At 35.8% G+C, this 25,291-nt stretch overlaps 1 protein-coding gene across 3 annotated transcripts in view; it reads right to left on the reverse strand.

The window, feature by feature from the left end:
- Nucleotides 1–1,155: 1,155 nt before the first annotated feature.
- LOC125871845 (chromatin modification-related protein EAF1 B-like) overlaps nt 1,156–25,291 on the reverse strand; it is a 286,021-nt gene continuing 261,885 nt past the window's right edge. Inside the window, exons 2-24 of one of the 3 annotated variants that reach the window (XM_049552529.1) lie at nt 22,932–23,256; nt 20,870–21,070; nt 20,716–20,770; nt 20,535–20,632; nt 18,999–20,466; nt 18,771–18,890; nt 18,438–18,593; nt 11,964–12,155; nt 11,702–11,782; nt 10,151–10,208; nt 9,521–10,029; nt 9,362–9,415; nt 8,619–8,676; nt 8,342–8,538; nt 8,174–8,227; nt 7,992–8,072; nt 7,308–7,445; nt 7,099–7,215; nt 5,286–5,389; nt 4,944–5,162; nt 4,496–4,865; nt 1,905–3,585; nt 1,156–1,662 (exon numbers count right to left, since the gene is read on the reverse strand). In XM_049552529.1, coding sequence (XP_049408486.1) covers nt 1,990–3,585; nt 4,496–4,865; nt 4,944–5,162; nt 5,286–5,389; nt 7,099–7,215; nt 7,308–7,445; nt 7,992–8,072; nt 8,174–8,227; nt 8,342–8,538; nt 8,619–8,676; nt 9,362–9,415; nt 9,521–10,029; nt 10,151–10,208; nt 11,702–11,782; nt 11,964–12,155; nt 18,438–18,593; nt 18,771–18,890; nt 18,999–20,466; nt 20,535–20,632; nt 20,716–20,770; nt 20,870–21,012 — 5,868 coding nt within the window. In that variant the 5' untranslated portion in view covers nt 21,013–21,070; nt 22,932–23,256 and the 3' untranslated portion in view covers nt 1,156–1,662; nt 1,905–1,989. Of the gene's footprint in view, nt 1,663–1,904; nt 3,586–4,495; nt 4,866–4,943; nt 5,163–5,285; nt 5,390–7,098; nt 7,216–7,307; nt 7,446–7,991; nt 8,073–8,173; nt 8,228–8,341; nt 8,539–8,618; nt 8,677–9,361; nt 9,416–9,520; nt 10,030–10,150; nt 10,209–11,701; nt 11,783–11,963; nt 12,156–18,437; nt 18,594–18,770; nt 18,891–18,998; nt 20,467–20,534; nt 20,633–20,715; nt 20,771–20,869; nt 21,071–21,254; nt 21,338–22,931; nt 23,257–25,291 lie in introns of those variants that run through there. The other 2 variants (XM_049552530.1, XM_049552531.1) reach the window with 2 other exon arrangements.

Genomic DNA, 25,291 nt, shown 5'->3' on the forward strand with positions numbered 1-25,291 from the left:
CAGAAGAAAGAAAATGAAAAAGAGAAACATTACTCTCTTGTAAATCATAAAAACACACTTTTATATTAAACTTGTATATTTAGTAAAGTAAACAAATAAACAAAATAAAATTTCAAATTTTTATGGGGCAGGGTGGGTCTTTGCCCGGGTTGAAAATGAAAAAAATGCTAGGTGGGACGAGGCGGATTAGAAAAGTTACGGGTTAAACCTCCATCCACCCCGCCCCATTGTCATCCCTAGCTCCGATGGATTGTACCGCCACGTTGTGTAAAATTTTCTTTAATAGAAACTTTTGTAAAATAATTTGGGGCGAAATATGGTTGCAAAATTTGAACCAATCGAAATAGTTGATTAATAAATGGGTGGATCATTAGCTTTTTCGAATGTAATTTGAGCTGAAATGAGTTGCATCAAGATAAGCTAAACAATGATCAAAGTGCACAAATACCCTATTTTGATGCCGCCATAATTTAGGTATGAATCTAAAAAAAAAAGGATAGTTTAGGTGTGTTTCACAAATTAAAGCGTGATAGTTTAGATGTGTTTCTCATACTTCCAATAATTTAGGTATGAATTCAAAAAAGAAAAAATAATAATTTAAGTGTATTTTTGATACTTAACTAAAAATGAAATCCGCCAATAGAGTTTTGCAAACACAGCTTGTAGAGAGATTAGAAGCCTTGGCTTCTTCTCATGTGATGCTACTTCTTCAGCCATCTCTTCGGGCAAAGGCTATTCCAAAATAATACTGTTCATCAATTTCCCTTCAACGTTTTGTGAAACTTTCTTACACAATTCACTTGACTTTTTAAAATGTTCCTACGGAATATTAAAAAATTGCAAGTTGAAGATTAAAAAAGAAACCATCAAAGAAACTAAAATATACAATTGTTGATTTCATCTGTAATGCCAACACCCAAATTGTGGTCTCAGATTTAAGCTTACCATTACCTTTCAGGCAAAATTGTTGGCAACATTATACATGCGCTTAGAACTTTGAGAAAAAGGATTTGCTTCTTGTTGGTTATCAGTGAATTTCCCAAGCCATATTTGCCTTTGCAAACATCATTTACGTGTTTATGCTTTTGTTTGCCCCTATGATTGCTCTTACAACAATCATAGTATCTTTTCTGGCATTTGTATTTATATGTATGATTCAAAAGCAACACTCCAGCAATTGGATCTCATTAAAGATTTGCAAAATGCAAACAAGAACAATTTACAAGAATCAGGGAGGCTACTAGGAAGGTGCAGTCATGTATGGTGACTGTTCTGACAAATAGGGAGTATACAAAAGACTAGTATTCACAAAATTTCCCACAGCCTTTGGCCATAAAAATGACAACTACCCCTTGAATTCACGGGCAATGATACATGGGAATGATCTACGGGGGCAAAATCAAAATAGGAACCCCTGGGTGAGCAGGTGGAGCAAGGGGTTTACGAAAATGAAAGAAGTAACGTTTAAAGGGGGGGAAAACCCGGATAAAGTGAAACCCTGTACATATACCTCTATATCTGTCCCTACCTTCCTGAGGCTCTAGGGCAACAATAATATACAGAAACCCAAAAATTTTAGCAGCCGCTCATCTAGTACTGCTAAACCTTGAAAAATTCACCAACTTGCCATGAAGTGATGCCCTCGGGGATAACAAGCTTCATCTGAACAATAACATAAGCAAGAATTAGCCAATTCTACCAAGTATTACACCATGTTTTACACTTCAACAATCCAAAATGTACCAAGCTTACTTGAGGTGTCTAAGTGAAAAGTCAACTTTAGAGGTCCACTGATGGGTTTCATCTTTTTCTAGAGGATTTCAAGTATTTCATTCCTCATATTTGGATACCGAAATTGCTAATAGACCAACTTTAGTACATATTAAGCTAAAAGAATGTTTTACCTGTACACCGCTGTTTCCCAAGCATGCTGCCCATTCAGGGACTAATTAGCCACCAAGGAATTATCCATTATCTGTTGAGGACAGTTCAATCCAGTCTACAGTCATTGGGTCTAGCAAACGAATTGCTATTCCCTGCTTGCAGAACCTGAGTCTGTTGCAATGGTGATAACTGCTGCTGCTGCTGCTGTAACTGTGGCTGGGTCACTGGGGAAGAAGGCTGCAATTGGGAGGATTTTTGTAGCCAGTTGACACTATTATCAGGCCCTGTTGGAGACAAGTTGCCTGAAGATCGTCTTTGGCTTACTCCTCGGTTGACTTGAGGCGCTGACTCACTGCCAGCAGAATTTGTAGGGGGAGCCCCTATTGAATCAAATAATGGTTCTGTACCCTTCCACTGATTAGTGTTCAGGGTTGAAGCATCTGCGACATTAGTTGCATTGTTGCACTCCTGAGGCATTGAGGTGATTACACCTATCTGAGAAGTTTTGCACATAGAACGTTGTTCAGCTTGAGATTCACCAGCTTGCAACTTCTTTGATGGATCTGAATTTACTACATGGTTCTGCTGCAAAACTCGTTGTACAGTTGCTTGTTTTTTATTCATCAATTTTGGCTGTGGCTGCACATGTGACTGTTGATGCACCAATGCTTGGTGGTTGGAAGAACCCAAGACTGAGGACGGAACAGATTGCTGAGATGAATTGGTATCAGAGGCAGCCAATGAGGCAGGACTTTGATTGCTATTACCTGGATTGGAAGGCATCTCCTGCTGAAGATGCTTAGTAGATGGAGCTGGTTGGCCAGAGTAAATCTTAGGCTGGGGCTGTTGCAACTGACTTGAAGAATGAGGTGCCATAGTTTGTTTTCCAATCTGGACAGGACTGTGTGCTGACCCAGAATATAGTCCATGACCTTGCATCAAGCTAGTAGCTTGCTCACCTTTCTCAGCAGATTGATTCGCCTGATTGCTAGAAAGCTCATTCATTAGAGAAGGATCTACCTGCAAGTTCTGGTGCATCATCATGTTCCCTCTGCCAACTCCCTTAAATAATTTAGCTTGTTGCTGAGATTGTGACTGCAGCCGCTGTGGAGGAAGGTGCCTGCCTGCTGGTTGAAGCTGCTGCCGCCCTGTCTGACGTAGTTTTTGCTTGCTCATCTGAGTAGTCAGACTGCTGCCTGCAGTTTGAGCAGTCCGTGCATGCCCATGAGCTGGCAATGTGTGAGTTTGAGGCATTGGGGTCATTGAGGTGGGGGATGTCAAAGGAGAAACTGATACTGGCAGAGAAGAAGATTGTGATGTGGTCTTCGGACTGTTTTGTAAAGAAGATGAAATAGGTAGTTGGGGCTGTGAATGGGAAAATTGTTGCTGTTGCAACCGTCGCTGTTGCAGGTGCCTCTCTTTAGCTAATCGAATTGCATAAGCTTGTTGCTGTGAGTTGGTGGCATGATTAGACCCTTGAAGATGAGGGTGATGAGGGCTAAGCATAAGTGGCTGCTGTGAAGACATGGGATGTGATTGCTGATGATGAAGTGGATATGGATTGACGGGAGAGGCAGACTGGTTGGGAAAAGAGGAACTTAACCCACCAAATGGAGGAACCACTTGGCTGCTTCCCTGAGAGGCCTGCAGCTGAGGCTCAGGAACCATCATTTGTCTCTGAGCTTCCTGATTCTGTGGTGGCTGTAAGAGAGATACCCAAACAGTGTCATTGAATTAAACATGTAAGGACTACATGGCAACTGCAGAGTTGAAAATTACATGTTGATAATGTGCTCCTATGTATCAGCATTCGGCAACCACAAAAAGAGAAGAAAATGATGCAGAAACTAGAGCCAAGCAACAATTTTTCAACGAAACATGCAAAGAGTGGTGAGACACAATAGCATGGAATGCATCAAAATTGCCAATTGGGAAGTTAGATGTCCATAACATGCTCCTTACATCAACAACCACAAAAGACCAGAATGTGATACAGAAACTAGCATCAAGTAACAACTTATAAATTGTGGGAGTGAATAATCTTCATAGAACACTCAAAGTGTACCCTTAGCGAAGTCATGAAAATCTTATATCTGAACGCAGTTCACTGAAAGTTAACAATCTTTACCTTTCGCAGATTGTCTCTTCTTGATTTAGCTATAGCTGTGATTTTGAAAGCATTCAACACATATCAAATGACGCAAAGGTGAGAAGAGTATTACCTCCCTTTGTTCTCTATGCAATAGTTAGAAATGAATAAATGAATCTCGCTCACAAACTTCTAATTCTTTAATACATGTTTTTCACATAAAAATTTGCAAGTTTGCCCAACTGAACTGTTAGGTTCACATGTTCTCCATCCATAATCATGTGGACTCTGCTCTTCAAAAACAAAGTGACTACAGATAAGGTTGTAACAAGTCTCACAGATCATAGTGGAAAAAAGAGGAAGTTAGTTGTAACAAAATAGCACAGATCTATAGGTCATCTCACAAAGTACTAGAAATCCTTTAAATCGAATCAACAAGGAAACTTTTTGTATGCCAATTTCACCAATGAACCAAATAAGAGCAACAAGAGAGAAGCAATCAAAAGCCAGCAGCTGACTAACCCGCATCATGCCCAAACCATCGCGAGGTCTCATCACTGAATTCACCTGATTAGAGCTCACTCCAGAATGCATATTCACACTGTTTGGCAGTGCTACCATCCCAGGGGAAACCATGCTTCCAGAATTCAACATAGACGGTGATGCAACTCCCTGAAACCCAGGCCTCGCCATTGGAATACCTCTATTAACCCCACCCATCATGCCCGTGCTGTTGCCACTGGAAAGCGTATGAACACCACCACGATCAGTGGTTGCAAGAACTCCAGGAGCAGACATATTGGATTGCATATTTCTCATTTGATTATACTGCTGCAGTCGCTGATGTTCATCAACTGGAAGAGATGCAGATCTAGGAACATATCTAGCTTCCCTGGGAGCAGAATTACCCATATTGGTACATGATAAGGAAAAGTCAAAACATAGTTTTTAAGTATAATCCATTCATTACCTAACAGATGCATTGAGGGGACTTGATGATGACGGGAAGTTGTTTCCACCAATCATACTGGAGGAACCCTGGACTGCCAAGTTTGCACCAGACACTGGGAGCACTGAGTTCAATGCACACTGACTTGAAATAGATAATCCACTTGGACGCGGACCTTGGCATCCAACAGAAAGATAGTCTGGACTAGGCAAGGGTGCATCATCAAATAGGTCCAAAGGTCTTCATACAACAAACAGAAGGAACCAGAAGAAAAAGAATAATGAAGAGTTAGCTTAGCTTTAGTTATTACCAAACTTGAGAAGTGTCCAATTCTCCAAAAAAGCATATCACAGAAAGACTTACGTAAGAATAGGTCCTCCGCTCAGATTATTTGGACAAATTTGTGAAAGAGCATGTGTGTGAGAATCATGTGGTTGCTGGAGTTGTCTTGGATCATGTTTATAACCCTTCATTGAAACAGGAATGCATACATCAACTTGGAACTCAGATGTATAATGCAAACAAACAGAAAATGGATCCCTGCTTTGTACACATAAGATACTTTCTAAACGAATTTCAACATTCTGCATGCTTGTAAAACATATTCCCTCCCCCATCTCAATTTATGTGATGGTGTTTGACTGGGCACGGAGATAAGAATGAAATGAAGACTTTTTATATGGTTATAAATCATCTCATTAAGAGTGATAGGGTGTTTGGATTGGCTTTTGAAAGTAGCTCATAAACTAAAAGTCATAAGTTGGTGTCATTCTTTTTGCTTTTGGGATTGACTAAAAAGGAAAGAGTAACACATAAATTGGGATAGGAGGAGTATAATATTTTCTCAGATTTCTAACTTATACTCTGATTTACATTGAAAGTGCACAGATCAGATAGGGAAAATCTTCATCAACCTGAGGGAAATTAGGTGGGAGATGCTAGAAAAAACAAGGGATGTACTAAATTGTTGGAGCAGAAATGGCAATTTAACCAGTCAGAAGGAGAGATGGAGTATTGTCCAAGCATGCGTTTGGTGTAGTGGACTTGGAAAGAAAGAAATCAGAGAAGTTTCGAGGACAAGCAACACAACATTCAGAAGTTGAAGACGAAATGCTTAGTCCTTAACTAGTTTGGGTGTAAACAAGAATATTTATAGAAGCTGAAGATATTTTTGATGTTCTAGACAGTATATAAAAGGCTATACTGAAAGGAAATTTTACTTGTATCTTTCCTTACTTATGGGAGACTACACAGCTTCTGTAGTATACCTGTTTGTTTACAGTGTTAGCATTCTCAAAAAAAGACTTATAATCTGATTTCTAAAATTGCTAGGATGAAATAAAGACACTGGTCAAGGACCATATACCTAGTGTTCTGATTACTGTATTGGTACTTTTTGAAAAATGGCACCTCACTCTTTCTGTTGGGCACAGAGTGGGGGTTGTTAAGCAAGGGTATTTCATTCATAATAATAGCACCAAGCAAGCAGTGTTGACAAAGGAGAGCACTTAAGCCCTAAAGCGAGCTTCAAAATGTGTTGAGCGCTTCACCTCGCTTAATGTGCGCTTCAGTGTCATCATCAAGGCTCTAAGACATGCATTTCCTTCCTAGTGAGCCTCTCCTAAAGAGGCGAAACTAAACAATCGATTTTTATTTTTTTTGGAAACTGGTGATGTTGTATTCCTCAGCATTAAGGATATGCTGGAGACCTTCAAAAGAGGAACAAAAAAAAAATTGATTTTACACGCTATCATAATTATCTTTTCAAATTCTTTGTACATATATTTGACATTCATGCTTTATAATTATTAGTCTTGGACTAAACATATATATTTGTATTTTTCTCCATTTTGCGTCTTTTTTCATTAAATCCCACGCTTCATAATTGTAGCTCAATTTTTTAAGCAACACATTGCAGAAAGCTTAATATCAGTTGGTCCTAGTATGATAGACAACCAAATGGCAACACCAATTACCAAAACCACCTGGTATAACAATTTCATACATGTGTCATGAATATGCCTGAAGAAAATGAAGTCATTCCATGTATACTGAACATGCAAATAACAAACCAGTAAATTGTAGCTCAAGGACCATGAAATAGGGTCTTCTCTCTAATATCACCAAGAGGCTTAGACTAACTTTATTTTATGGAGAAATGTTAATGCAAGAATACCTGATTCTTTCGTAAAAGATATTTCTGCCCGATTAAGATCATCTTCTCAAAATGAGATCTAAGGGTATCCTCTTCCATTGGCCCCTGCAAACGCTGAAACAGTTGCCTGGCACTTCCCTGAATGATGTTTAGCATGTTCATTTAAAATTACTGAAAATGGGGGGAAAAAGTAAACATCAAGGTAAGAGAAAGGAAAAGAAATGTTGAACCTTGGGAATGCCAGGTAATGTTGAAGGATAGGGTTGAGATGATCCTGAATCATCAGCACTATCAGCACCATCACCACTACTTCTGTCCATCAGTATTTTGTGTTGTTCTTTGCATTCCTTTGGCTTGCGGTAGATACACTGCACTTACTCAAGACAACTCTTTAGGAGCAGTGAAAAGATAATGTAAAAGACAGATAAAAAAAAAAGGAGTTAAGCACACNATACATGTTGAAATTCTGTACGACTCTGTAGATGTATGCCTCTACTTTCCTCCCCCATCTCCTACAGAGACCCCCTGTTCCCCTTGATGGTTGTTTCATCGCTTCACAGACCCATATTAAGTTATTTACATCTATTTTAATTCTGCTTGTGAATCTTCTGCTCCGCTCGATCCAGAGAAACCATCGTGAATGGTCGTCGCTAATGTCTACTACCTCAAAAGATTTTTCCCCAGCAGTGAAATAGATGTTTCCGACCATGATTATCACCGGAAAGAGCCTCGGAATTAACCGGAAAATATGGGAAGACTTTTAGGCACATTCTTCAAGAGAGAGAAAAAGTAGAGAGAACATTTTTCTTTTTTGTGGAAGAAAGTTAATGAATTTTGTTGTTGGAAGATAAAATCATCTACTGTTAAGTAGTCTGGCTAAAAGATGGTAAGAGAACTCATGAACATATGCTCACCTTGAATTGTAAAGTACTGTTGAAAGCATCACTTACAAGCTCCCAATTTGGACCCAGGTCATGCACTAGGACAACAAGTGCCTAAAATTTTGATGTCAATCCCATTAATACACATCATGCCAGAAAAACTACAATGAAAAAGAAGCAAAAAAAAGGATATATCAAATAAAAAAGAAACCAACCTGGTCCTCAAATAGTGACCATGGACTTCCTGAACCTGCTTGGCCAGCAGACATCTGCAAGAGATTGCAAATATCAAATTCATTCTTATAGGTGGATAAATCTTCAGATTATTCCTACAAACAAGAGCAAATTGAAACGGAGCACCAGATTCTAGCATACACAAGTACCTTCAAAGCTTTGGCTCTCCTACCCTGATCCCTACCACTAAGCATTCTCACAAGTTTATTTGGGTTGGACATGTTACTCATCTGGGAAGCTGCTGGAGATGGAACAAAACCACCAACAGGGCCAACATTTTCAAAAGAATTTTCAATTGATTGCCTCATCATCTTTGGTTTCTTTGCAACATGCTGACCGAATAAACCTTCAAAAGAGAGTGCCATTAATACAAGAAGGATATTTAGTATCAAGCTATTAATCTGATGTGCTGGTAAAAAACCATACCATTACTACCGTTGGAATCAAGTTGATGGCCCTCCAATCTCTTTCTGGAAGAATCCCTCTGAGACCAAAAAAGTTATAAACAATCACATAGATGTTACAGAAATGTGTGTGTGTGTGTGTGTATACATAACATAACATGACACAACTGAATAGAATGTACACACACACATACAGAGAGAGAGAGAGAGAGATCTGGTTATCAACAATGCACATTAGCATTGCCATTCTCAAAACCATCAAGAGGATGATACCATACTTCTCCAATACACTGAATTGAGTCATGAACAGCACAGAGGTTTTTGTTACAAAAAAATTGGGTTCTGTTAATCACAGCATATTCACATACTCCAATGGCAGGATCAAGAAAGAATATGTAACATTTACCCCCTCCAACAACAAAAAGGAAAAAAAATGGAAAAAAAGTACACATATGCAAAGAGATACATCTATGCCCAGTAAATGATCAAGAAAACAGAGTTTGTTCGAGCTACCAGCGACGTGCAGGAAAAGAGAACAGGGTCAATAGGTCGACACAAAAACCTCCATAAACTAGCGTGCAATACTAAGATAAGAAAACTAACTAATAAAGTGAGCCGCTATGAGAAAGAAAAAAGAATAAATTACAAGTCATTGAGACACACCTATAAGTGGATAACTTCTCTACTGAACTCTAATTGAAGAGTGCAAAAATATAGAGTATAGCTCAGTTAGATTCACTATGTGAACAAGAAAAAGGAAATCACCTGCTCGTTTTGAAAATTAGAATCAACCTGCCATCGCTGTTCATAAGCGGAACCCTGCATCAATGAGAATACAGTCATCAAGAAAAAATAAACATTGAGATCCTTCAAAATCTAATTAAAGAAAAGTTGTTTACTGAAGACATAGCACTTATCAAGTACCAGAATCTTCACTTTTTTCTTCTTTTTAGGTTTTGAAACTTCAGCGGAATCAAATGGTAAATGCTTCTCGAAATCTCCCACTGACTCAACTTCCAAATTATTTGGCATATGTGATCCCCCATGCAAAGTACTCTGATCATCCTGAAATGAACTGGTATCACCACTTGAAGCATCAGTTTTGATTGGCAACTGAGCACATCCAGATGTTGCAGCACTGTAAGGACTAAGAACTCTTTGCCTAGAAGCAGTACGCATACGCTTTGTTGGAATAGACGCATTAAGATTGTTAGATGGCCTTTTTCCTGGTTGCATAGATTGATGAGTACCAAGTTTGTATTCTGCACGCTGTGTAAATGGTACATCAGCGCGAACACCATATGGTCTTCCACTATACGTCTTAATGTGGATCTTCCTTTTCTTCTGGGAAAATCTTGATGATTTGTTACCTTCAATGGCAACTGATGTATCATATGGACTTGTCTCTCCTTCATCCTCTTCAAATGCGTAGTCTAGAGAACCAATGCATAGAGATTCAGCAAGAAATAGGACCAGCTAGAAAAAATAGTACCAGGAGGCAACAACCTCCCAAGAACATAGAAGTTTAAAAAGAGAACAGAAAAGAAAGAAAACCTGGAATGGTATCGTATGCCGATGTCTCCACCTCTTCGTGCATACTACTACCAGTTTTCTGGAATTTCAAATAATAGACTAGCATCAACAAGGATGATTAAAACACAATACGAACAGCTAAAGCCAGAAAAGATGGTGTTGGCTACAAGGTCAGACTGAATCGTCAAATATGCACAAGCTATCAATCATGAATAAAACCAGTACCTAGTTTTAGAAACATCCTCTGTTCCAAATAATCTGTCCTACTTTCTATTGAGGATTATGGCAAAATTGTCTAAGGAAACATACTCCATACACAATACAATACTTGTCCAATAATCTAAGATTAAAAAAAGGTGCTCCACTACAACATTTAAACTATAAAACATTCAAATAGTTTAAAGATCAACTAACTATATATACACCTTTAGACACATATGTAAGTATTAAAAAAAATTATATGCAAAATATAACTACAATTATTACCTTATTATTTATCATGCTCAAACAAAATGGGACACCTAAATTTGGAAGAGAGTAATAATGATTACCAAAACAATAAACTCTTTGACAAATGCACAGGAAGAAACACATCATGCTTGGTTCTTATTACTTCCATCACATGCAATTTCCAAGTAAATGTAATCTTTTAAGATGCTACAGCTTTTGCAGGATGTCAGAAAAACTAACTGGGAGCAAGACACAACAGCCACAAACTATGTTCCTCTGTTCATTTCTCAGATGCAGACAATCAACCACCAATAATGGCTTGGATTAAGCTAAAATTATCTTTAGACTACAAGATTATAAGTAAATTCCTCAAGAAGTGCGAATGAGCTCTGTCAAGCTCTTGACCACAAGTTAAAACAAAAACATGTGAACCACAAAGAATTTTTCTGTGTGACAGGTAATGCAAGGGCAAGAAATCACATTTCCTCCTGTTATTCTACTCTTTTAGTCAAAGTACAGCTTAGATTTTGGACTGCATACTGTTCATGCATCTTAATACAAAATCTAAGTAACTTCCTTCACATAAGAAGTATATACAGAATCAAGAAAATAACTTGGTTGTCAAACAAACAAGTTACACCAAAAGTTCAATTCCCCCCATACATTAAGACAGATAAATTTCCATTTTAAAGAAGTGCGTTCACGACTCATGAAATCCACGAAAAAAGAAAAAACGCCAAACTGTAAATTCTATTCTTCCCCACAATCCACTTATTATTTTGGTATTTATCCCCTTAGGCAGGAAAATATACAGGCCAATAAAGGATTACTATAAAGAATGTAAACCTATAAGAATAAAAGGACGCCAATTTTAAGGACAATTAGACACAAGTTGAGTACGTGAGAGACACTGCACTTGCAACAAATGTTCACAAGTTCAGTTATTCGATTCACTTCCTGACTTTGAATAAAATAAAGTTGGATTCTCCATTATGATCTCATAATACTTGCATCTAGGCCAAGGTCCACCAAATGTGTTCGATGAAACAGGCAATTTACAACTTATCAGGTCAGAAGACGTAAAACCAAGCATTTGTGAAATAGTGATTCTCAACATATTACCTCACGGTGAAGCACATGAGATTCTATAGACTTTCTGTAGGCTTCCATTGCTCCAAATGAGACAGCATAGAAGAGGTTCTCCTGCATGAGGGCATGAGGATCACTTAGAAGGATTTACTTTTCTCTGAACCAAAATTAAATGAGTATCACCCCAGAAAAGGAAATGAGTGAGCACTCAAGTCAATCCCTAAAATATGTTCCTGGTGAAACATTAAAAGACCAGAGAGAACAAAAGACATTGACATGTAAAACATATTTATACTTCTCCCAAATGATCTTCCCGAGGCACATCCACAATTCCACCATCAGACACCCTCTCTGGAGTCACCGGAGCTTCAGCAAGGCTTTGTCGAACATCAGAGTCATTGTATTTCAGAAATCTCATGGCATATTCCCTAATAGCAAGAGCATGATCCTTTCTAGAAATTGGTAGCTCCAGTTGTTTGTTTTCCCCCTGCAAAGTGCATAACAAAACTATGAATTAAGGACCAAAGATCTTCTCTCTCCAGACTTTCATAGGAAGCAAGTACACAGGAAAATGCTGAAGTTTGACTAACTGGAATTAGTAGCTTCATGAGCATTGATGTTTGTTTTAAAGGTTGCTCTATCTGATTATAACCAGCTAAATTTAAGTTTCTTCTTTGTAAAGAACTAATAAATTCTCCCAACTTCAATCCAGTTGCATTGAGATCACATACATCGAGGAAGCTCTTCAAATCAAGCAACTTATGTATACAAGTTCAGAATTAGTACATCCTGTAAGAAATGTTTCCAGATTACCCAATACTTACGTGGGCAGTGAATCACATAATTGAGAAATATTGTTAAATCGTACAGCGTAGCTCATAGAAAAACAGATCCAATGTAATAGAAAGGCAATGAAAAAGTTGCTGCAACGCTTCCTAGTCTAATAACAGAGCTCATAAATTTATTTATTTTTGACAAAGCAGAGCTCATAAATGTTATTGTTGGAATACATGAATAATTTACATAAGTATGTTTCAAGCGATTCCATGAAGATAACTTTAAACTTTAAATGATTTGGTTCATCCTTCTATGTTAATTTAAAGGATTGGCCTTAAATCAGGTAATGATACAAGCCTATATCTGCATATAGCAGACTATAATATCATATATATAGTTAAAAGCACGAAGGACCTTAGCGAAATATTGTTGTTTTTTTCATCCCTTAAAAATAAATTTTACATTGGATAGAATTGTCAATAAATTATTTTCCTAATATCTAGGGACAGACATTTAATTATTTTTTCCTCATATTTAGGACTGCAAAACTAACTATCTAACAAAGCTTTAATTCCATTCATGATATTTTTCATCAATCCTAATATTTGGGAGCTTTCCATATTACTTTCCCTTATGTATGTCCTAATATAAATATAAAAATAATGAACTTCAATACTATACATGCTATGGGATCAGCAATACTATTTTATTTATAGCTCAAACAACTTTTATGCATGACAAATAAATGTTTTATGATTTTCGGACTCAATTTAATAATCAATTTTACAATACAATAAACCACCTTCTTTTTTAAAAAATGGAATGTTTAGTGTCGCCTCTTCAAAAGAAGCTCACTGGGAAGGAAAAATGTCATAAAGCCTTGATGGTGACACTGACACACACATTAAGCGTGGCAAAGTGTTCAATATGCTTTGAACCTCATTTCAGGGCTTACATGTGATTTAAGAGCACCCTTGACAACACTAAATTGAAGAAAAAAAAGTATTATGACACTGTTACAGATAAACCCCATGTAGTTTAAAATTAGAACACTAACAAGTTACACCTATTATATTATAAAAATCCCACATTTATACCCCTATGATGTTACCCCTATTTTTCTAAAAGCACTTGGACCTTTTATAAAATGAACTCTCAACACAAATGAAATTTCATCAAACTAAGTACATATAAGATAAATTCAAAGCAGAATAATAGATAAAAAGCTAAAATAAAAAGAGAAATTTCTATAAAATAAGATATAGTAATTAAATAAAATTAGAAATAACTTGCATACTCAAAGTGCAATAAACTTATTTCAAATAGTTGGTATATCTTAGCAAATAATTTGTGTTTGTTTCCTATTTATGAGTTTCGAAAGATAAATGTTTCAAAAAATGATTATTCTTTTTTGGTTGTTGGTCAAAGGCATGAACAAATTTTTGGTCAACGTTTTGATCCTTCTATTAAAATATCAATAAAGTAACTTCATAAAAAATGTTCCATTTACAATTTAAATTCGTTGTTTAATAACTATATAAATCTAATTAGTTACACATAAACCTAACAGGGGGTGTAACTGTATGATTTTCACAATAATCTAAATCTTTATGTTGTATTAAAAGCATGAAGACCTTTTCTTTGTCAAAAAAAAATGAAGACCTTTAGCGAAATGTTGCTATCTTTTTAACCCTTTTAAAATAGTGTGTTTTTTTTATTTTTTAAGCCCGCAGTCGCTACCCTTTGGGGTAAAACCCTTGCTCCTATGCAATAGCTCGCAAACCACACATGAGAGGTAACCCGCACTAGGCAAGCCCTGTTGCGACGAGCTCAACCAAGAAGGCAAACATCTTGCTTTCGCTAGCAAGGGGTTTCGNTTGTATTAAAAGCATGAAGACCTTTAGCGAAATGTTGCTATCTTTTTAACCCTTTTAAAATAGTGTGTTTTTTTTTATTTTTTAAGCCCGCAGTCGCTACCCTTTGGGGTAAAACCCCTGCTCCTATGCAATAGCTCGCAAACCACACATGAGAGGTAACCCGCACTAGGCAAGCCCTATTGCGACGAGCTCGACCAAGAAGGCAAACATCTTGCTTTCGCTGGCAAGGGGTTTCGAACTTGAGACCTCCAACATGGAAGTCCCAAGCCCAAACTACTGGGCCACCCCGAAGGGTCCTTTAGAAATGGTGATTTAATTATTTTTCGTATATTTAGAACTTAAAATGAACTTAAGTTAGGTTATTAAATCTTTACTTATTGACATTATGTATATCCATATATATAGGACTTAGAAAACGAAGATGACTTTACTTATATAAATTGTGTGAAGTAAATATATGGTTAACGTGAAAATTGACTATTTGCCTATATTTAGGACTTTAAAAGTTTTAGAATTTTAGCTCATATGTAATAAATACTATTTGATATGATAACTTTAATCATCTCTTACCATATAATGATATGAAGGGTTTCGCTAGTTAACTTTCCACACAAACATTGGGACAGTCTTTCTAGAAGCAATTTTCCTTCATAATGAATTCCCTCCTAGAGATTGATTACACATTTTCAAGAATTAACCAATTCTGTAATTGACATTAGTGTCCTTCCATAACATAGAGATGCCACGTATTTCAAGAATAGATCAAGTTTGTATTTTTGTACTTGAAACAATATGTTAATAATTATTTGAGTGAAATAAATTTTCTTTTTTGGAGAAATAATGAAGCTGCTATTTATTGTTTTAACAAGAAAGTTTGAGTTCAACTGGTCCAAGATGTTTTTAGTAAGTCTAAGGTTGATCATTTTTGGAGAAATATTATTGGTGTTTCCTTCCTTTTTTCAAATTGGTAAATGTGTGTATATATACACATATATACATATATATATATATATAATTTTTTATGATCGTGCTGTCCAAACCAGTTTTCGCACACTTCGACTAATTCCAAGGGATATCTACCACCTCCCACCAACAACAGATATCATAGGACAAATGAGAAGAATCACCTAGTGTTTTTTTGTCTCCACTGAGTTTTGAACATGAGACCTCAGGGTTCTCAATCACTCCATCGACCACTAGGCCACTAGTGCTAGAACTCGTGAATATATATTACTGGCGTTTTGGGTTTTCATTCATTTTAAATAATGATTTTCTTCATATCATGATATGATCGGAAAATCATTAAACTTTTATGTTTTGTTATGTATACATTTGTTTATGATGGTGATGTAGGTCAGCTTGTGTGCATCTCCATTATCTTGTTAGGTTATCTATTACCTTTCCCAAGCACATATACTGAGTAACTTTTCCACATACTTAGATAAATGAGAAAATATTATTATTTTATTATATATACATAAGATATGGATAGAAAAGTTTGAGAGTCGTTGGTTGAAAATCCTCACTTCAAGTTAAGTTAAATTTATGGTTGAGGGAAACGATAAGCTATAATGAAAAGGTGGCTACATGAAAGTCAAAAGAAAGAAAAAGATCTAGGAAGACAAAATTTAGATTGTTACGTTGATTAAGATTAAGCTAGAATTCAATTTGGAGGTCACTTTGGTTTTAAGGGCCTGTTTGTACATGCAATATGATATCATGATCTGAAATCAGATTGATTTGAAGTTGAAGTTCTGTTTGAACATGTAATTTGAATTTTTTAAGTGTATTTAGTCTCGTAAAACATGAAAACTCAACAATTTGTTTAAACTATCAAAATTTCCCAAATTCTTATGCAATCTTACCAAATAAGCAAACCATAGTCATAAACAAGATATCGAAATATCCTAAGGCACTGCATTGATAAACCGCATATCTCCATGTTCCTTTTATAAGTAAATATTTATGATTACAAACTTCCGAATACATATAATTTTATAAAGACCCACTAATCAATAATAGCAGTAACTAGTTATTCTTTAATACATCATTTCACATGGTAGAGACAATCTCTACACATCGAGCATGAGTCTTTTTTTGCAAAATTTAAACTGACGAGTTTTTATTTTTTTACAAAAAATAACTCAAGTTTTACATTTTTTAAAAATTGAAATTAAGATTTGGAATCTCAAATCCTAGTTTTTGGAGAATTTGGGATTTGAAATCATGATCTCAAATCGCATGTCCAAAAGTTGATTTTTTTTTGTGAAAAGGCAACATATTTGTATTAAAATCAACAGGGCATGTTAAGGCTAAAATTGTAAAGATGTCCAAACAATGTGGATGTCCGCACGCCTACTTAAAATAAGTTGCACATTAAAGGGTAAGAAAATTGACGATTTATGCTTATTTATGATATCGCGATTGCCACTCAAAATTAGGCATTAATCATATAGGACAAGACTTTCTGGTAGATAGCCTTTCTTTTTTAGTCGTCGTGCTTTGTTTTTCTTCATTCAGGTCCTTTTAACGATAATCTAAATTAATTTACAGCATGATTACTATCTGAATTGAACACAATGTTTAATTATTTAGGTAAGTTTTTATTTCTTACATGTATTTAGTTCAATTCTTACATTCTAGATCTATTTGAACTACACTAGATATGAACAAGGCTGGATAAATTACTACAAATTTTATTCTAAGAACAATGAGTCAAATGACCGATGCTAATTTTATTGGTGAAAGAAATTATGGGTTACATGTTTTCAATGAATAATAAGCAAAAGAATTCCATTCTCAACCTTTTTCTGATTTATCATACAAGTCAAATCTTATTTCAAGTCCATGACAAACTCAAGCCACATAAAATTGTTTTAAGAAAAGCATTGCAGTCAAGAAATAAGACAATAAAGCAAAATCAATTATAGTAAACTATTAAGAGTCTATACAAAAAATATTATTGAGATTCAAATTAGTTAAAATTACATTAGTAGATGATGAAATATATTTTAAATGAGGCACCCAAGGGTGTGACCTATTGGTCAATGAAGTGATTGAGAATCCTGAGGTCTCAGGTTCAAAACACAGCAAGGACAAAAAACACTAGGTGATTCTACCCATTTGTCCTACCCTTGGTGGATAGAGTTACCTGATTCTAGTTGCTGGTGGGAGGCGGTAGGCATCCTGTGAAATTAATCGAGGTGCGCAAAAGTTGGCCCGGACACGGTAATATTAATATATATATTAAATGAGTTGTTATTACTTATGTTTCTTACTTTTTCTATTCATTCCAATAAATGTCCCTTCAGTTATACAAATATTTGTAGTAGAATATCGACTTAACATAAGTCATTTTAGACTTTACAAAATCAAGTTTTTCACTCCTAAATATTTTTAAAGAATCAATTTTATGATTTCTGTTACTTGACTAATCTTTAAAAAATCGTATAATGATATAATAAATATTTGATAATTTTTTATCCAAAATTAGGTCTTGAAATAACAGAAATCTTCATAAGATATTCTTAAAATATGTCATGAAATGGTTACAAGAGCTATGCGCGTACCCTAAACCAAGTAATAAGCAAGTAAACGAATACAGACACACACATACATACACATATGTTTGTGCTTGAGCGCGTATTTATGTGTGCATATGATATCAGCATAGCATCACATATTTCATACTCAAATGTGAATTTACAGATGGGGTTACAGTACTACATACTACCAATAGGCAGATAAATGTGACAACTGACAATGGACAAAAGAATTGATCAACCAAGAAGAACAGAAACCAACAACATACCCAGTGTAGGGGGGTAGGATGTACTCAAACCTTAACCCACATTTAGAAAGCCTGATTCTAATAGACTCTCGGCTCAAAAGAAGTGTAACCAAAGCAGGATTAAAAGGAAATACCAACAGCAAAATGGAAGAATAAAACCAGGGTATGATTTATTATCCTCCATCGAAAAGTTGTTTAACCTCATGGACCAGTAAAAAGGAACAAAAAAAACATATGTAACTAAATAAACAAAAGAAAGACAATTCTTTCAAGGAAGGAAAATAAAAACGTAACAAAAGAACATAATATTGTGTCATCAATGTACCTCAATCGACTGCCAGAAACCCATGACTGATTTGGCCATAATATGGGCTACCTTTTTTAGCTTGCAACTACTATTTTGTTCTTGGAATCGTAACCGTGCAGTAAAAGCAACTTCATGGCACAATTGAGTCGCTGCAGTCATTTTCCAAAGACGTTCCTACATGAAGAGAGACTTTTAAATAAGTGCCAAGTTTGGAAAAACAAACTGAAAAAAATTCCCAGAACCTAAATGAAAATTTAATCATGTTACAACTATTCAGTATGGCACTGAAAAAAGCTACTAGAAAAGCAGAAATGAAAGAGGCTCCAACTGCAAAGGTCAATTAATTCGTACCTGTGCAAAATCATTTGCCAGCCAAACCATTTCATCGACTACATAATCCCATTGAGATTTCCGCTGATTCTCCAACGGAAAGGCCACAGCAGATAACTCTGCAATTCTTTTACGTTTCGCCTGTTTGTTAAATTGTATTAGATATTTGCAGCCAAATAACACAGTCAGCAATAATTTTACAAGCTCAACCAGAAGAGGATGCGACGTTTAAAAGAATAAGGGAAAAACCTCTATAATCTGTGCCTCTTTCAAGATTGAGTCTTCATCACCCCGGGTAGCAAGTTTAAGGTTGATCTCAGGTGTTTGTGCCTCAGGAGAAGGATTTAAAACTCCATGTGGTGATACATGTTGGGATGGCTCAGGTATTCTGGACTCAATTGAACCCTGACGGCCAACAATACAAACATATCCTTTTTGGGAGTTGGAACTATCACTTAAGTTTGTACTGGGTTTCCTCTCAGTTTCTGATGAAGATGGGGAAATTGTTTCCACTTGGATGGTAATTTTATCTTTTACCTCACTCTGCAAATTAGATTTACTGCCAGCAAATTCTTCCTGTGACGTATCTATAAAATCACTCTGATGACTTTTGGGACCAGAATTGCATATCTCATTAGTGAAACCACAACTGTCATCAGCTTTCACCTCTTTCTGTTCTTTAAGATTGCTTTCTATAACTGGTGTTCCCTCTGGCACAGACAGTTGTTCCTTCAAGTCACCATTTGAGTCTAAGTTTGTTGGGTCGGTAAATGTCTCATTATTAGTATTTCGATCCAGACTATGGATAGCCCGAGTGCGAGAAGATTCTGAATCTAAACCTTTTGTGCCCACTGCTGCACCACTGCTTTGAACATCAATTGGTATGCTTTTCTGCTCGCTCTTTCCACAACTTAACCCATTTAAATGGCTGATACTAGCTTGATTCTCAAGCTCTGCTGCAGCTGTACACAAGTGACCTTCCTGGCCAGCAGAACCTACCCCTTCTTTTCCCAGTGATGATTGAGGCTTTTCTAGACCTTCCTGAATAGACATTTCCTCGACACCAGTGAGTGAATTCTGATCATGTTGGTTATCCAGCAAACCTCTGGAAGCACTAGCTTCAGGAATGCTATGCGCCAGATCCTCATTCATCAAGTAAGTAGTTGCCTCTGCAGCTTTAACGCCATGTATTTCAGAATCCAGCTGATTATCAGAGGACGGAGTTTCCACAGGCATAAAACCATTTGGCATAGAAGGCAGTGAAATGTTCAAAGAAGATTTCTGGTCTTTTGGATTTTCACCATCAGAAACTAGCCCTTTAACATCTTCAGTAAAATGTTGTGAAGGTAAAGATGTGCCATGACCACCACGAGCTAGAATTATATCAGTGGTACTTGATCTAGTGCCATCTCCATTAGACCGGGGCCTGTGTCTTCGCTTGTAAGCTTTTCTAGGGACGCCAAAAGCAGTAGAAAATCCCAATTCTTTTGCATTTCGACTTCTATCCAACTTAGATGACTGCTCTGACGGAGTAAGATTGCTCCTACTGGGGTGTCTACAGGACCTAACACCTTCAATGAATTCATTTTCACCATCAAATAGCATGAGATTGTCAGCACTGTTGGGTTCACAAAGTTGAGGAGCCCCAAGTCGACCACTACTTTCAACTGAGTCTCCATGAGGTGAAGCAGTAATTGCAAAACTACCTTTTGCTTCACTAGAATGCAGATAGAAATTAGCAATCATAATAAGTATTAGAAAACTAACAGAGCTCTGAAAAATTACCTGGTCACAAACTGATCTGGATGTTGATCTGTCAGAGAAGTGGACTGAACACTAAGTGAAGTAGCATTCCCAAATTTGAAATCCAGTGGATCACCACCCTGCAACAAGGAGAATGAAGTCATGCCAAAAGTTCAAGCGGATAATTTCTGAAAATCTATAATACCCAGTCAAACTATCATACTTGCGCAAGAAATTCTAACTCTCTTCTCTTTTCCTCTAGGAAATCATACTCCTGCCTGTTAACAACAACAAATCTCACTGTAAGCATAGAGGAAGTACTGCAATCATTAAATTCCATTTAGGCAGGATAGAGTGAAGCAGCCTGCTAACATTACCTAAGCTTATTTTGAACCTCATCGATTGGTGATCTCCGTAGAGTAGTTTTGTTACCAATACCAACTCCACCTTCAAAAACTCCTCCCATGGGATCAACCTCAGCATTGGCTATGGGATCAGATTCCGCACCACATCCATGCATTCCCACCTTAAAAGCTACAGGGTCTTTCCCTCCATCAGCACAAGCCTTGATCAAATTCCTAAAGACAAGACAAGACAACACTTAAGACACCATGCAGGAACTGAAACACCAAGAGAAAGTAGTAACAACTGATATTAGCACATAGATAACAGAAGATGTATACACCTTTTGGATTTTGTGGATGTAGGTACGGACTTGTTTAAAAAGTATCATTTAAATGCAAGAATTGGGTTTTTAATTACCTTTTGTACTAATGAACTTAAGGCACTATTCCAGGCAGCCTCAATCCCGTCCAACTTTTTCTTGAATAAATGCAAAAGAAAAGAGAAAAAATACCCCACTTCGTAAACAGTCCATTACGGGTAAAGGTGAAATGTATAACTGCAGAAAAAGGAATAATGGCACCAGAGAATCCAGGTCTCTTACAAAGAAAGCCACTTCACACGTAAGATCTCTGGGATTCAGTTATGCTGGAAACAAGGAAGCATATGCCGCCAAAGTAACATTGCTAGATACAAAACTACCAGAAACATATATTGCTAAATGGATAGATATACTTAGAGAAGGGAGAGAATGACTATTAGCATATCTTACAATGACTCTATGAGACATTAGGAAAGAGATATAGACCTTGATGAACTATGTTAATGCCTCTTAATACTTTAGAGTACAAACATATTTATAGGTTCAAAGAGGGGCAAGACATGCTCCACCAATTGGTCTACAAATGTATAGATAGTGTAAATATGGACCATCCAGGGACAAAGAACTACATGTCTCAATTCCCTTTCTCACTTCACCTTGCTTTCTACAAACTTTTCAAGATCAAGACAGCAAGTAACATGTCCAATATCCATAGCAGCTATACATTAAGTTCTTATGCAATAGTTATTAAAGAAAGCTGATTGAATAAGCTCCGATGGAGGATCCACGTTGATCTTTCCTATATTTCAGTATGTAACAGCAAGTATACAAAAGAAAAGATAAAACTTCCTTACAATATCTTCCATAATATCCATGGGAAAAATCTTTGTACAAATTAATGGTACACAATAGAAAAGAGCTTATATTGAACCATAAGCCACTTGGAGAAAGAAACATCATTCCATGCACACTATAAATGGTTTTCCTTTTTCAAATTTTGATTGTAGTTATCACGGGTGGATCCACAATGTAACATGTGAGTTCACGTGAACCAAGTAGCTTTTTGTGCAGATCTATGCACTACGAAATCCACTAAATATCTATAGATATTTGATAGTAAATCCAGTTATTATTGTATTAATTGAGGTGTAGGCACCCATAAACATCAAATCCAGGATGCATCTTTGATACTTTTCCAAGATAAATCATTATTACATGTTCTAGTGCGAGTGCATTCGTGTGAGTGTGATTGTTCGTAGTCTATACCTATCCATTAAGTATAGCATGTGAAGCATTGAATCTATTAAAAACTAACATCTCAGTCTCTAGAATGTAGCAGTCAAAAAATAAAAGTAGTTCATTCATGATTGCATGTCAACCTAGTGGCACATTTGCGCGACTAGACACCAAAACTCACAAACAGAATTCAAATACAAAAAGATGCCCGAAAGGCAGGAGCATTGTTGCAACTTCCTCCCATGCCTCACGTATTTGCAAAAGCACAATAATTATATGATCAACAGCTTCAAACAAGTCAAATGAAATCAAGCTCAAAGACAAAATAGTTTCACTTGTTGACACACGTCAACAACTACTTGTCACGTAAAATTGAGCTCTTGTGAAAACAGTTTAAGCAATTAGCACCACCACATATGCAAACTCTCTATTTCACACTCCCCTGTTATGTAAATGAACAATTGAACTCTAGGGTTTGCACGAAATTGAATGAAGTCCAAATTCTAGGGTTTGTAAAAGTTGGGAATCAAAAGGAATACCTCAATTGTGCCGGAATTGCAGGTAAGGTTAGCAATGCGTCAAGTCTGAAGGTTTCTCCTTGGTTCTAGGGTTTTTCTTTGATGAAAAACACGTCAATTCAAAGCAAAAGATATTTGCCCTAGAATCTGTGAAGCCATTTCAATCTCCTACGATATGCCCCGTTGCTTATACAGACAACAAGTGCCTAAATTGACGTATATACGTATGTATTTGTCGAGTAAAATAAGGTTCTTGGTTCGTCTTCGTGCTCCTTCGTTCCCAAACTTTCTCTCTCTAAACAGTATGTTTTTCTCTCTCTAAACTTCATAAACTATTCGTCCGCTCCTAGTAGTGGGCTGGACGACACGAACCAACGCTTCGGACCATTTGGGCTTATTATTTGATTTGACAAAAATTGGATCATAAACATATTTCTCATATTCAAAATCTTTTAAAAAAAATTCACGGACCGTCGTATTTTGATTTTCACATCTAAATAAAATTTAGTATAAATTATAGGAACCACATATTATAAGTACTAAATAACATCCTATCCCTTCTAGTTTTTTATTTACCAAAAATCCCATAAAAATGATGTTTGCGAGATACATAGCGTTGTGCACGGGATACATTAGGTTTGATGCATTTCACATAGCGGGATACATAGAGTTGTGCACGGGATACATTAGGTTTGATACATTCCACATAGCGGGATACATAGCGTTGTGCATGGGATACATGCGGGATACATAGCGTTGTGCACGGGATACATAGCGTTTGATACATTCCACATAGCGGGATACATAGCGTTGTGGACGGGATACATAGGTAAAATAAGGGATTTTTGAAAATTTTAAAATAAGTAGGAATAAATGGATATTAAGGTAAGTAAAAGGGTGTAGTTAAGTAATTTGTCCTATCTTTATATTTTTTTATATGAATATACTTAATAGTCTTAGATAGTTTTTGGATGAAAGAACTTTGTTTTTACTTCTGCGGTTAGATACATATGATTGAAATTTCAATTAATTTAATATATATTCCAGTCATGTGTGATTGAGCGTATATATATATAATAAAAAAAAAATTAAAAGAATGTTAAATGAATTTGTTAAATTTTTTATTATTTTAAAAATTGATGATTGAAGTTTATTCTTATGGATGCATGGTAATTTTGTTCAACTTTAAGCTTATTTGGAGAGATTTGAATATTTAAATTTAAAAAATTATGATTATTTGGAAATTCTATGTAACTAGAAAAACACAAGTCGTATATTTGCTCTTGAAATCAAAGTTAAAAAAATTACACAACAAATCTATATTATTATTTTAATAACAAATTTATATGGTTATACCCAATACTTTATTTGACACCTAATTAGGAATTGAAAAAATGACGCGACTAAGTAAATATATACCACTTAATTATATATTTATCATAAACGTTTCATTCTATTTAATAGGAACCACTTTTGGATTTGTACATTTATATTATCATAATTTCTGTTTTTTCCCGATTATACAAATAACATTTCCCTCTTATCATAATCTTTTGATTTTTCTCCTTAATTCACTCAAGCACAATCAGCTTTCAAATTTCAAAAATTTCGTGCCTCCCTCTCAAATTGTGCTCCTACAATTTCAGGTAACTTCTTGCGGTTACTTTTTTTTATTTCTCTTCCGACGATTTCAATCTTTCGTGTTTTGATTTGTATTTGTATGTTCCTCTAATTTCTTTTAGTTTTTCAGTAATCTCCATAGATACATACAAATCATGACTAAACAAACTTCTTTTGATAGAATTATTCGAGGTATTTAAAAAAATTTAAAAGATTTTCATTTGTATATGAAGATGCAATAAGTTATGCAAGATTTTAATTCAAAAGAGGGACACAAAAGGAAGATGGTTCAAGCGAGTACAAAAAGTAAATGGAAAGTAAAAGAAATTGTATCTATCGATACTGAATCAAAAATATCTAAAGAAGAAGATAAATCTGGGTGAGACTGGGTCAATGGACCAAGATGATGGTGAAAAAATTGAGGTATTCATATAATTTATTTTGTATGTTTTTGTGATTTGTATTTCTATGCATACATTTCACATTATGTTGTTATGATTATGTGAATTTAGCGTATCAATGTTTATTGCATTTTTTTTTTTACTTTTTAGGCCTTATTTGTATATATTCAAAAATTATATATAATTACTTCTTTTGTATTTGTATATTATCAGCAAGTATACGTTTCACCTATTATATTTAGTATAACTTATATAAATCTCATAGTGTAAGACCTAAATTACATCATATCCCTAATCTTTCCTATTTTACAAAAATCACTTAAAATATCAGCCATCTGGATACATAACTGGTTGTCCGGA

This window comes from Solanum stenotomum, chromosome 7 (assembly GCF_019186545.1).
Source record: "Solanum stenotomum isolate F172 chromosome 7, ASM1918654v1, whole genome shotgun sequence".
Lineage (NCBI taxonomy): Eukaryota > Viridiplantae > Streptophyta > Magnoliopsida > Solanales > Solanaceae > Solanum > Solanum stenotomum.